This window comes from Macrobrachium nipponense, chromosome 19 (genome assembly GCF_015104395.2).
Source record: "Macrobrachium nipponense isolate FS-2020 chromosome 19, ASM1510439v2, whole genome shotgun sequence".
NCBI classification, from domain to species: domain Eukaryota; kingdom Metazoa; phylum Arthropoda; class Malacostraca; order Decapoda; family Palaemonidae; genus Macrobrachium; species Macrobrachium nipponense.
In genome coordinates, this window is record NC_061088.1 from 82,935,588 (window position 1) to 82,949,775 (window position 14,188).

Genomic DNA, 14,188 nt, shown 5'->3' on the forward strand with positions numbered 1-14,188 from the left:
GGCAGGATAGAGTTAGAAATGACAACGTGAGGGAAATTGGAGAAGTTCCATAATGTGGATCAGATAATGAAGAAGGGGAGATGGAAATCGCTCGGACATGTCACTAGCACAACAAACCCAGGGAGAAGAGTATACTACTATATACGTGGTAGTGTCAGCTGGGCTCCTGTGCCTATCTAAAGACCCAGATGTATATACTTGGATGAGACCTTTTACACTTAGAGTTTCGAGATGAGTGGAGACTCGTGGAAGGTAAAACACCAAAAAGAAATCTGGGACTGAAAGATTTTTTTGAGAGGTTTACAGAAGACTGATATGAATATATAACGCCCTTATGACACCGTTTTTACACATGATGGGGTTGGAATCACAAATTACTCATATTTGCGTCCCCGTTCTGGAAATAAAGAGGCTATGTCATTGTCGACATAACCATATATTATCATGGCCTCAAGTATTTGTGGAGCTAATTTTTAATTTACAATATTAGTCCGCGTGTGTAAAGCTTTTTCGTCAGGGATGAAATTCATAAAGAATTAAACAAGTTGATTTTCCACTAAAAAATATCTAAACGTTTTATTATTCATTACAGAAGATAAATCTAATTTTTTTCGTCGTAAGTGGAAAATTATTCTACTTATAATAGCAGTAGTTCCTGAATTAGATAAATCGCAGTTCAAAGACGGGTTTTAGGAAAAACAAGACCCATTAACTAGTTCTATCCATCAAACACATATATATAAAAAACATATCATTATCGCAAACGTAAATAAACTCAGGGACAGGACGAATCCTCGAGAAATTCGCCCACGAAATAAAATGGAGAGAGAGAGAGAGAGAGAGAGAGAGAGAGAGAGAGAGAGAGAGAGAGAAATAATCGGGAGGAAATAGAAACAACTTTTTTTCGAAATCCATCAAATCCGCTTAATGGCGAACCGTGCTCGACTGAGCTTATTCGCAGCATTACTCCTCCTCCTCCTCGCATCTCAAATCTTTATCAGCCGACGAATATATTTTAATTAAATTATTAAAACCGCCATCCACTCGCCTCGGGGCACGCCAGGCATGCATGCAGCCCCTGCCCGAGGCAGGTGTTCATAAACCTTTAATGTGTGCGACCTGTTAACACCCGTGTTTACAATCTTTCCGCTCGGGATCGTCCCCGTCTGCGGAGCCTAATCTTCGATGCCTGACGTGACTCCATTCGACCGACACTTGAATTAATAATAAGCCTTTTGGGGTTTGTATAGCAATAACGCTTCTCGCCCGTCTATCCTTGCTGAGCTCATATCGAGACCGCAGACTCATTCCCGGCGTACAGTTGGTTTTTGGGTAGATGGGAAGGTGGGTGGAGGCACACAGGGATGTTGGGGTGGGGGATCACTCTCAGATTTGCCATTCGACCTAAGCAAGAGTAATCATGCATTTAAGAGCAACTGCTGCGCGCCATCCGGTTCAACCAGTCAAAACCATCAACGGTGACTTTATGTAACCGCCCCCCCCCCCAACACCCCCCTCCCCCCAAATTTCAACTCCAGTGACTGTGGAATTAAGAAATCATGTATACACATATTTCTATATATATATATATATCTATATATATATATATATATATATATATATATATATATTATATATATTGATATATATATATATATATGTATTTCTGTATGTACACTGTGTACACACACACACACACACACACACACACACACACACATATATATATTATATATATATATATATATATATATATATATATGTGTGTGTGTGTGTGTGTGTATTTGTGTGTGTGTGTTTGCGGTTACGTGATTCGAAAACGTTGCTATCAGTTGCAACATGTCTTTGTCTTGGGCACTAATGCACTCTCGATATTGGTAAAGGACCATCATTATTCACAGGTCTGAAGAAAATAACCCACCTTTAGAAAAAACAAAAAAAATTCCAATACATTTCACGGACAAATCGTCCTCTGGCACAACAAATCGTCAACATCGGAAACGAAGAGAAGAAAAAAGGGAAATAAGTTGTCTCGATAATCATCGCCCTCTTCTTTTTCTTCCCTCGTTCGTATCCGGTTTGCTTACCGCACGGATGACTTGTCGTACGCATATCCTCTTGTACGGTAGCCGAAGGAATGGTTCGCTGCGCTGGATGGTTGCAACTCAACTTGGCAGTCTAGGATCTCTCGCTCAAAAGAAAATCCAAGTCGTCGTGTTAAGTATTATGAGTCATTGATTATTATGAGTCATTCTGGCTGGCAAATTTTTCACTTTACTACTGTGAGCAAAATCTTTTTCCATGACATTTCTTTTTTTACGTGGATAATTACCGAAAGTAATATTTCTTCAAATTACTTTATTAACTTAATTTTCTTAGAAGAAAATCTTGAAATCTATATGAAATCTATCGGAAAACATTTAATATTATTGTAACTTTAGCTATAAGAGTGTGACGACAGGTTTCAAGCATTCTTATGAAACCTGATGTTAGGGAACAACTTATACCTAATGTTATCTAAACTCTAAAGGATTAAAACATTGTATCCAACCAAAATACTACGAATCTTGTCGAGTTACCTGCCGAATGCACGAATTTACGAAGAATCACTGCTTTCCGTTGAACTCTTACAGAGCTGATCGTTTAGAACTCGGCGCTACAAGAGTTTGAGAAGTCAAATATACAGTAAAACTGATCTTCCCTTGATTAAAAATAAAGTGAGTGTTGCCTTATGGTGAGTCAGATTACTCAAGTGTAATAACTAAAAGTGGAATAGTTCCCTTGATCCAAGTCTGTCACCAGGAGGAAGACGGCTTCAGTCTAGTAAAGTTCAAGAATTTCTCTACCTCGTTCTACCAATACTCTAGTAACCAGTTAAGTCTGAATATCTGTTATCAACGTTAACATAAATAGTTCTGTAAAACATTCTGAAATACGGATAATCCTGGATGAAAAGCAACTCTAATTATTATTTCTTCAATGACATTATAGCCATGTCCGACCTACGAGGATTAATTGAATATTCTAGGTAACAAATGTTCTCTGTGGTTTTTTTTTTCAACTTCTGCAAACAACCAAATGTCTCTTTTATTTCGACTTGCGCCATGACTGTGCAGGCACAATCAAGACTTTATATTTATATATTGTTGCAAGTGACAAAGCAGTTTGCCAGCTCACCAAGTATATACCTCTTTCAGAAATAGCTGTTGGATGCTCTACTTCCATTTTTGGTTGGAATCATACCAGATAACTTTCGAAAATGGATCATAAAACTACCAAGTTGAACACAAACTATACCTTATCAAAAGAATGAAAATCCGAATGAAAAAGAGAGAGAGAGAGAGAGAGAGAGAGAGAGTGAGAGAGAGAGAGAGAGAGAGAGAGAGAGAGAGAGAGAGTTTCAAACAAATATCTCAAGAGCTCTGCAAGCAACCTCCGTTACAAAGGTATGAAAACAGCACAAAGATAAGATCAAGGTACGGGAAAGAGCAGCCAACCTTTTCTCGTGTTGGCCCTTCCAGGCACAAACGCTAACAACAACAACAACAACAACAACGACAACAAAACAAAGACGGATGTCACAGACGGAAGGAGGCAAGAAACGCAACAACTTACGAAGCAAAATGCAACGAAAACAAGGCCATAAAAAATCGAATTAATTTGGATCCGGGAGTCTTTTAATATTTCGTCTATGACTTGCTGTTAATAAACAGGTTTCGCGGCCTGGACGAAGGCAGAGATAGTGCCATGATATTTCCAATGCATCAGCATCATCATCATTTTTGTTATTGCTGTTACATTACTTCTTTATTTTTGAGGGAACCACCCATGGAATTATACCAGAATTGTATCTGCAAAAGCGAAAATGCAGATTTCATTAAAATTCACCCATTATTTCATGCCCCACGATCTTCTAGCAGGCAGCAAGACTTCAAAAACAACTGAATATTACAAAATAAACACAGACATGGCAGACGAGCACGACCGGTCTTGGAGATTACACGAAGGAAAAATATGAAGAGCTAAAATCCTTTACCCGCCTCTTCAGCTTTTGACATTCGCCCACACGGTAAGTTAGTCTTGCAGTCTCCTTGCAGAACTTGGAATTAAATAAAAGAACATTTAAATATGTCTACAAACCCCAAAGCTGAATTAAGATTGTTATCGTTTTAATCCAAGTCACTACATTCCAACTAGACATCAAGTCTTCTCTAATTTCATTTGACGACTTTCGCTCTTCATGATCAGGCACTGATCATCATTCTTAGACAACAAGCAGTTTGTTTTCCCTGCGCCTGGAATATCTACTCAGGTTATGGTGTACTTCTTAGCGTTACCAGAGTCAGCCTTGTCAATATGATGCAAAGAACCTACGTACTATTTGCAACACTTATTTATGACCCAACTCAATCAAGCCTCCTAATGAGAAATCTCATGGCTTCAGGCCACACCACTGCTTGTAAAAGGTTTTCAAAAGCTAAGTCTTAATACGTTTACAAGCAGGGATGAGAAATATGCCCTAGAGAACACCAGTTCGTCAGAATCAACCACTTTTCATACCGCTGGGCAATGTATTCATTAAATATACAAGGACCTATGGTTAGTTAAGAATATAGTAAAAGAGATAACCTTCTCCGTAAGCGAAATATACAGACCATGGTTAGTAGATATATAGTAAAGGGTAACCTTCTCCGTAAGAGATAAATACAGAAAATGTTTAGTAGATATAGTAATGGGTAACCTTCTGCAAGAGAGATAATACTCGAAGTAGCTTTATGAATTTGTGTGTCTGCCTGGTTAGCCCATGTGAGTTTAATCCGAACATCAATTCTCAGACTGGCCTCTTAACGCATTATTTACAACTTCTTGCGTAATTACCCAGCTGTTTAAAATTTTTATCCCAGCATTGGGCGTAAAAAAATCAGCAAGGAACGACTGATAAGCGAAGCTGGGGAGAATAAAAAATAAGAAATAAAAAAAAAAGGCCACTACATCCCATTTTGTGGGGGATGTCTCTCCCACATGACCACTGGTGCGAACACACAACAAAAACGTCAAGTCATCTACGATGAGTATTTACAGAAGGAAAAACCAAATAAATCACCTTAAAACAGGTATTAACTAACAAGTGGGTATTCTATCAAAGCAGCTAAAATATTTATTTTCACATCCAAATAAAGACATTTTGAATAAACCACAGCCGTTGCACAACCCCGGGTCACATTCATATGCTGTCATTTGAAATCAGCAAGATGGTGGTAGTTGCTGTGTGGGAGAGCGCTCTTCCTTCTTCAAACCAACAAGAAGACGAAAACAACACTCCATGCTACTCGCCAGCGAGATGCAATGAACTCATTAAGTGATTCCAGAATTGAAACCTACTGGCCGGAGGGGCTTTCATTTTTTTTTTTTTTTAACTCTTGAAGGAGGTCGTTCGAACAAATCTCAAAACCCCACCATGAAGACTCTTTCCACAGGGACCCCCAATGATAATGGGGCCACCTGTTGGTAGAGGCGGTGGTCTTGGAATGATTACGGTGGAAATCTGTTTGGAGAGAGAGAGAGAGAGAGAGAGAGAGAGAGAGAGAGAGAGAGAGAGAGAGAGAGAGAGTTCTGGTAATTCCTTGGGGGCGCAGAGCGTTGGAAACAACGTCGACAAGACCAATAATAATAAAATAATAATAATACGCAACGTAAAGAAACACACAAACAAAGCAACGCAGTAGCACTTGCAAGACATCTCTCTCTCTCGGTGAGAACAACAGTTATGTACAGGTAGGTTGTTGGTTGTTCTCCGCCTTACGTACGCTAGCGGCTTTTAAGGTCCGGGGCGCTGACTCCGAAAAAAAAATAATGCTAAAAAAAAGTTTTCGTTGAAATACTGAGAGTAGGTACACTGCTACCTCTTCGCCTTAGCCGGTATAAAAAAATAAAATAATAAATAAATATATAAAAACATGTTCTACCCTTCGATAAACTAAAGGGAAACAACATTTGCTCTGAATGCAAGTTTTAATAAATTTTCGCGAGCATTCTTCAGTAACTATATATTCATTCCCATTGGAAAATATTCGTAAATGGAAATACATATTGCTGTTAAAAGTTTTTTTTTTCTTTTTCTTAGGAATACTCGAACTGCATATTTTAATAAATTCTTAGGAACATTATGAAGAGTTTATATAGTCATTTCCGTTGGAAAAAATTCTTTAAGGTTAAATATATAGTCTTGCAAAAAAAAAAAAATATTTTTTTTTTGGGGGGGGAAGGTATAAAAAAGAAAAACTCATAACCTTCACCAGGAAGTTTGTGTCAGTCAAACCGACTTTTCGCGAAAACAATTTACCCAAATCAATCACACCGGGCGAAGTTTCCTCATTCAGTTTCAACTCTCTCTCTCTCTCTCTCTCAAATGAACCACCAAACTTTAGTCTCTATACATTACAGCCTCCAGGAAAAAAAAAAGTTACGATAGAGAATCGAAGCATAAAGCAATCCGCAAAACGAGGAAAAAAAATATAGAAAAAAAACAAAAAATAAAAAAGAAAAGAAAACGAAGCCTTGAAAGCGAAAATGAAACTAAGAATCGTTGAACTTTCGGCATCATCGCCGATTTCATCTGGACACGCCCACCCAAATATCCCCACCGTCTTCTACCTACCTCCCTTTACTCCTCCTCCATCCCCCCTCCCTCTCCTCCTCCTCCTTAACTCTTTACCTCCTTTACTCCTCCTCCCTCCATCCCCTCCCTCTCCCCCTCCTCCTCCTCCTCCTCTAAAGACTTAACCCCCCCAGTCCTCATCTTCCCCGACATCATCCCTCCGGCTCTCTCTCTCTCTCTCTCTTCTCTCTCCTGAATTTGTGTGTGTGTGTGTGTGTGTATGTCAGTGTATGCGCGTCCTTTGCCAACGCCCTGAGCTATCCGATTACCCGTCTTCCTTAATTCCCTTCGCCCTGAACTGCTCCCTTTCTCCCTCCTCCTCCTCCTCCTCCCCATTCCCCCCCCCCCGTCCCCTGGTTTCCAGATCTGAAATCTTAACCGTGTCTCCAGTGAAGCAACAGATGTGCGCTTACAGAGAGAAAGAGAGAGAGAGAGAGAGAGATACTTAGCAGCTTTTGTCAGGATGATGAACTGGAAGAAATCATCTCTCTCTCTCTCTCTCTCTCTCGTATCTTTGTAAAAAAAAACTCCAAATTTTCGCATCGACGGACTAATATACCTTCCATCTTCATTGCATATCTTGGACGCGTTGAAATTCATGACGATTCTCTCCCTCACTAGTAATTCAAGACTACCTTATGTAAGGTTTATTCTCCAAACTCCCTTTAAACATTAAACTAAAGTATCCACCTCAAGTTATAACAGCTCTAAAATTGTATACGAGAACACCAGCTACTATAACGATTTTCAGTCGTCCGTCAGATACGTCTGAAAACACGCAATACGAAACCATTCCTCCAATGCTCCTCGCCTATGCCTTTCAAAACCCACCGTCAAAGGGGCGTAGAAGCTGCCCGTGACCTTGACTGAGGGATTGGAGGATTAGTACCCACTACGCAATGAAAATGAGGCAAAAAGCTACCATCCCTAGGTTGGTAACTCCCAGTAATTGTTATCTAAGGGCGGTCCAGAATTCATTTCCCCCATAATCTTTGGTTTATGTCTTACAGAGAGAGAGAGAGAGAGAGAGAGAGACAGAGAGAGACAGAAGGCTGAACATGCCCCTGACCAGCGTATTTTGAGCGCAGCGCCATCGCCTACATCATAACTATCCTAGCAGCTAGGACTGGTGAAGAAGAGGTCTCTCTATGCTTAAAGATTAAGTGGCATCTGGGCGTGAATACCAAGCCAAAGAGATGCTTTTAATTATCATTATTATATTCTATAGGAAGTAAATTACTTGTAAAATGAAATCACTCACTGATCGAGGCAGGGTATTTGACAAGCCTTCCGTACCAGCTACGGACTGACACGGGACTCTCCATTATGTATTGCGGTACATTGCCCGTTTTCAAAAACAACGCAAAATTAGATATGATGATAATCGTAATTATTTATACATAAACAAATACAATCCAGTTCTGCTGAGAAAGGCTACGTGTACATGTAATAAACGCAATAATGCTCTTCAATAATTCTTCCTAAAGTCAAACAGTATAGTACATGCACCTCTTCCAAACTTCATCAAAATTATGACCCAAATTAAAATGAAGTCTAGCAGTGTGAGAAATGAAAGAGTATAGTATAGAAAAAAAAGTCATAATGGGTTTGCAATCTACATGCCAAAATAACTTCTTAGTGGATTCAAGTCTGCTCTGGTCATCAAGTCAAGTTTTACAAACTTTAATTGTACGTAAAGAATAATGTAAGCATAGTTACCCATGCACTGTGTGTTAATACATGTTTGTATGTAAGTAATCACTCAAAAGCTGAAATATATTTTCAGTGCCCTAACGTAGCAAAGTAGCAATCCTTAAGTACTTTAGTACGATAACCCTAGGCCAAAACACAACATTGTTGTGACGCATTTAGATGTGATGGTTTCAGGACAACACTCGCTAATGTCATAATTTACGTAGCGGAGAATCTGGGTGGACCATCGTTAAAAGACAAAAAAACTTTTAAACCTACTATTTCTCTAGCGGTAATTAAACAAAATGACAGGGCTCGCAGTACACCAAGTTCCTATATCTTGACATTTCTCCTATATTTCATATTTGAACAAAATTCTCCCGGACGATAACAAAAAGATGGTACAGAGCTTGGCGCACACAAGACAGTTTTCACTACCAAAGAGCATTTTGTCATGAAAGAAACCATTTTTGTGACCTAAACACTCACACACATACATACAAAATAAAATCCCATTTGCGATGTATTTATACCAAGACGGACAGCAAGAGGGAGAAGGAGAGGAAGCAAGCAAACACACCACACACTCCTCCCAGGGCGGAAAGGGGAACAGGCAAAGAAAAAGGTGGATGAAATTTTCGACTGGGAAAAGGGGGGGGGGGGGGGGGGGATATCCGAATACCTGCCATTTCCCTGCATCGCCTGGGGGTGAAACGCTACAGGTTGATGTTTATTAGATAAACACTCATTCCCTCTCTTAACCGCCCCGCAAAAAAAAAAAAAAGAAAAAAAAAAAAAAAAAAGAAAAAAAAAAAAAAAAAACTCCGCACGTAAAGTACTACGCACGTACAATGTGGGCGGGGTCGAGGTCTGCGCGCAAACATACTTACGTGCGCAAAAATGTTTGCCCTAATAGTACGCCGATTCAATCATCTGATAACTCAGAACTTATACTTTACTTTGGAGTTAAAAGCTTGTCCCACTACAGTTACTACTTATTAACTCCCACTTGCGCATTACGTTTTTGTTTGAACATACCATTTGTTTCGTGGCACAAACAGAACAATAATAGTATTCTTACATACATACATCCATACACAAACCAAAATGACTGCATATATAATGAGCTGGCTCAATCGTCTGGTAATACAAACATGCATTTCGATGAGAGGAATACTCTCTCTCTCTCTCTCTCTCTCTCTCTCTCTCTCTCTCTCTCTCTCTCTCCAGTTAAAGCCACATCCCTCTCCTCTCCTTCCCCATCAAACTGAACACCTCCATAACCGTAACACCAAATCTAGAGCATAGATGTTGGAGATGTAAAAGAGAGAGAGAGAGAGAGAGAGAGAGAGAGAGAGAGAGAGAGAGAGAGAGAGAGAGAGGTGGCGACTGAAAAAGTGCCTTCGTGTACGCACAACAAAAGTTCCTCCCTGGACATTTGAAGCATATTTTGGTAGCCGCGCAAAAGTCCTCTTACTATGATCTCATGTTGACTTTCAGTCTCATCCCACTGCCTTCAGCTTTACTCATTTCGTATGGGGGCTCTTTATTCCTTCTATTAAATTAGATTCAATCTTCCCGTGTAATAAGTATTACAACAAAACCTAAAATAATATTATATATATATATATATATATATATATATATTATATATATATATATATACAGGCATCAATTGTGTAGAAATATTTGTAATATGGCCTTGTAAGTTTTTTTTAGATGCAGACGTGTTTTTTAAAGGGGGGGGGGGGGGGGGGGGGGGGGTGGGGGGGGGGGGGGGTGGCGGATTTTAACTTATAACCCTTCCTTAGGCGAACACATTTATATTTCAATCTGGACCAGAAAACAAGTTTGGGCGGAGGCTAGCCGCGTCCGTGGAACGCATTTTACAGTATTCGCCTCATAACAATAGCTTTAGAAGTCATATAAGGTAAAAATGGCGACTCCCGTGGGTGGCAACACCGGTGGCGGCGAAGGATGGAGAGAGAGAGAGAGAGAGAGAGAGAGAGAGAGAGAGAGAGCACTTGTTGGCTTCCTCCTCGAGAACATTCACAATGATTCGTTCAAATCTCGCTGGAGATTGTTCACAAAACACTCAAGTTTTTCTACTCACTCGAGGGAAAGAAAGATTCCATCTTGTGGCTGATCGAAAACTGCCACGGGACTCTCTCTCTCTCTCTCTCTCTCTCTCTCTCTCTCTCTCTCTCTCTCTGGCAGATCCATTTCTGAACTGATGACGATGATGATACGTGACGTCATTATCTCATAACAGTCAAGGCTTTTACTAGGTATATTAAAACCCACGTTTCGAAATCACGTACTTGCATTACTAACAGATGAAAAACAGTACGGAAAACAAAGATGGAAAACAAAAACTGCAGACATCTACAGGAGAGAAGAGCTGGCTATAATACTCAATTTTCTTTCTGACAGCTGACCAGACCTGGTTCATTCACCTCCACAACATAAACACACACACACACACACACACACACACACACACACGAGAAAGAATATTCATCTGTTCACTCTTTGTAAATGGCACACCTGAGAATTACAATCTACAGTTACAGATACGTACAGACACCCACGGTCTGTCTACACGACTAAGAAGCATTCATAAGAAATATCTTTGAGAAAATATAGAACACTGACTTTACTTTTTGTTCAGGAGCAAGTTTACTACCACCAAATATACAAGCAGTGCTGTGCTTTCTCTTTTTATTTTATTTATTTATTTTTTTTTTACTACAACCACGGCAGCATTTATAGAAAAAGCAAGGACCCACCGACATGCATAAGTTTTTAGGCCCAAAATCTCTCTCTGGAATTTTCGGCTCTGAAATTGGGCCAGGGCCCTCCAGCTAAGAGACCCGATAGGAGTTAGTTTGCCGTCCCCCGACTTGGAAAACACAGGCGATTTGTTGAGGGGGAAAATGCCTAGTGAATATTTCACTTAGCGCATCGTAAATAAGCACAGCTGAAAAAAGAAAAGAAAGAAGAAAAAAAAACAGACCTTGCTTCGTTTCCTTTTTGTAAAGGTACAGAACATGTCGTTCATGGAAATATGCACGGTATGATTTTACAACCAGATCTTTGTATATACAGCCTAACAAACGCTGGCCATGCCTTTTCCAAATGAATAAGATTCCACTAAAACCACATAAACGGTTAAATGTAGTGCTTCCCTTCACGGCTGAAAAAATAAATTACAAAAAAACTTGATGTGGGAAAACGGAAGCATTAGAGCTCGCATTAATAATGCTATCGGAAAATATTCCTGCACATTTTCGTTTCCCGTTACTAATCGAACATAAAGTCTTATTGAAACAATTAATAAGAATTCGAAATCAAAATTTTAATTAACCTTGAGCTCGTCTTCACGATCTGTTCTTAAAAAAAATAAATAAATAAAACTACTTCTTTCTGTATAAGTCGTGCTCGGAAAGACTAAGAATTATCTCGCCACCCGCAACTACTACATTCGCCGTATTACACACCATTTCAGCGATCATAACTGTCACCACGAAATTATGTTAATTTTCCGCCGCTGAATGGAATAAAATATATTATCGCGTTGCAATCAGAAATGAAAATGAAAACTATCAGAGTAAATCTTCGTTTAATACGATTCCACAAATCCAATCCGGGGGAGAAAATTGAATTCTAATCGTGAAGTAAAACCCACCTAAGCCATCATAAATCACATCCGAAATTTCCATATTTTTTCCCCTGTGAATTTCTCCTTATTGTTTATATATTGATATATTATATATATATATATATATATATATATATATATATATATATGTATATATATATATATTATCTCTGTATATATATGTTACAATGTGTTAACGGTCAAGACAAGCTGAAAAAAAAAAAAAAAAAAAAAAATGGAAATATATATATATATAGTATATGGATATATATTATATATATATATATATATAATATATATATATATATATATATAGCATAAAAACATATACCAAAAAGTCACTCCCCACTCTACTGCTACGGTTGATAAACAACAACTATAGCTTCAGCAATTCCTAGGAACAACTTGAAAACATTGCTGAGCTGCAAAAGGATTTCATTTTAATAACCACTCACGTCACTGAGTGAATGTTTATCCTACACATGGGTTGCACAACTGGAGAGAAACTATACATGCGAAAAAGAACAGCACACAGTTTTGTTTGACATTATTCCTTCAATCCATTACATCATCACCATCTCTCTTACAAAATTCAGTACAAGTTCTGACCGGCAAAAATAAACATATAAATAAAAAAGGTCCTGTTCCCTATTTCCCCTTAAAACATACATCCCCTAATCCCCAAGTATTTTATTTTTGAATATCTGTACTGGAGAATATAAATAAAGGCTGCAACTAGGGTAGATAGTTTTTAAGTACCTGAACCAAATAAAGAGAGAGAGAGAGAATGATATGAGTTTCAAAGACAGAGGAATATGGAAAATTTGGAGTTTTTTAGAGAGAGGGAAATATGGAAAAACCGAGAGAAGAGAGAGTAGGAGAGAGAAGAGAAGAGGAGACAGGAGATGGAGAGAGAGAGAGAGGACAAAAATATCAACACAACGCCATGACCTCCCCCCAGCCCCCACCGCCCCTCCCCGACGCAAACAATTCCGCGGACGGAACGTACCCTAAAGTGCGGTGGCTGTTTACGCAAGAATCCTATTAAGGCGAAAACGTTTTCTGCAGGGGTGACTGACAATATCTACAGGACCAGTGGATAATGTATGAGAGTTGGCGAGGGCAATTAGGCTTGATTAACTCACTTTCCATCTAAATTGAATTTAGCACTCCAGCGTCAACAGGCTTCAAAACCCGCGAATCCTCTCTTTTGCTTTCATTGTGTTAAAGGATAACGGTTTGCAAATTGTTTTTCTGTTTGCTCTTTGATAAATAAGGGACGGGGAATGAACTTCTGTGAGGATAGGGCACAACAGGTGATACAGGAGCCATGGGGATTTCCAAGGACAATGAGACGAAGTCCCTTATCAGTAGCTTTGGAGCTTTGTTTTGTGGTTATTTACAGTCTCTCAAATAGGTTTAACGAAGATAGTTTTATTAATATGTACACAACAGGTTCCGAACTGCTGTTTAAAACGATGTTTTGCAAACGCTAAATTAAAAACTACCTGACTTTCGATCAAGTTTGTTCTGCTTGGGCCTTAACTCCAAATCGAAAAAATGTTTTCAGAATGCATATTAATAAGTTGTAATAAGTTGACGGAAATGGTATGAACAAAGTTTAAAAATGTTTCTCTGGGCAATTTTCGCGTGAGAAAAGAAAGTGGCTTCAAGATCGACTACTATCGAGCGCGTAAATCTCACGTACATCTCATCCTGAATTTCCAAGAAATCAAGTTCTGTCGTTTCCCTCACACAGTACACTGTCTTTGGTATCCTAATACAAACTCATACATTCACAAAGAGTACTCACAGTTGACGTGCAAGGTGACAGCCTGGCGGACATCTTTGCTGAGGGCGGTGTTAGTGGCTTGGCAGGTGTACGTAGCTCCATCGTCCTCAGCAGTCAGATTCACCACCAGTTCGCTGGTAACGCTGGTGCCTGAAAATGAAAGGGATCTCTAGAATAAAATCTCACTCAATATGGGTAAAAACTTTGTTACTTATGAATAGACTTAGATTTGAGAATAGAATTCAAGCCAGAGGCCTTAAGCCAGAGGCCAAGTGCTGGCACCTGAGAAGTCATTCAGCGCTGAAACGGAAATTAACAGTAGTAAGATCTCAAAGGTGTAACAGGAGGAAAACCTTGCAGATGCACTATTAAAAATGTGTCAGTG

The 14,188-nt window shown here is 39.2% G+C and overlaps 1 protein-coding gene across 1 annotated transcript in view; it reads right to left on the reverse strand.

Moving 5' to 3' along the window:
• LOC135212176 (nephrin-like) overlaps nucleotides 1–14,188 on the reverse strand; it is a gene marked incomplete in the record, with an annotated part of 432,889 nt that overhangs the window by 79,896 nt on the left and 338,805 nt on the right. The window contains 1 exon segment of the mRNA XM_064245617.1: nucleotides 13,825–13,953. Coding sequence (XP_064101687.1) covers nucleotides 13,825–13,953 — 129 coding nt within the window.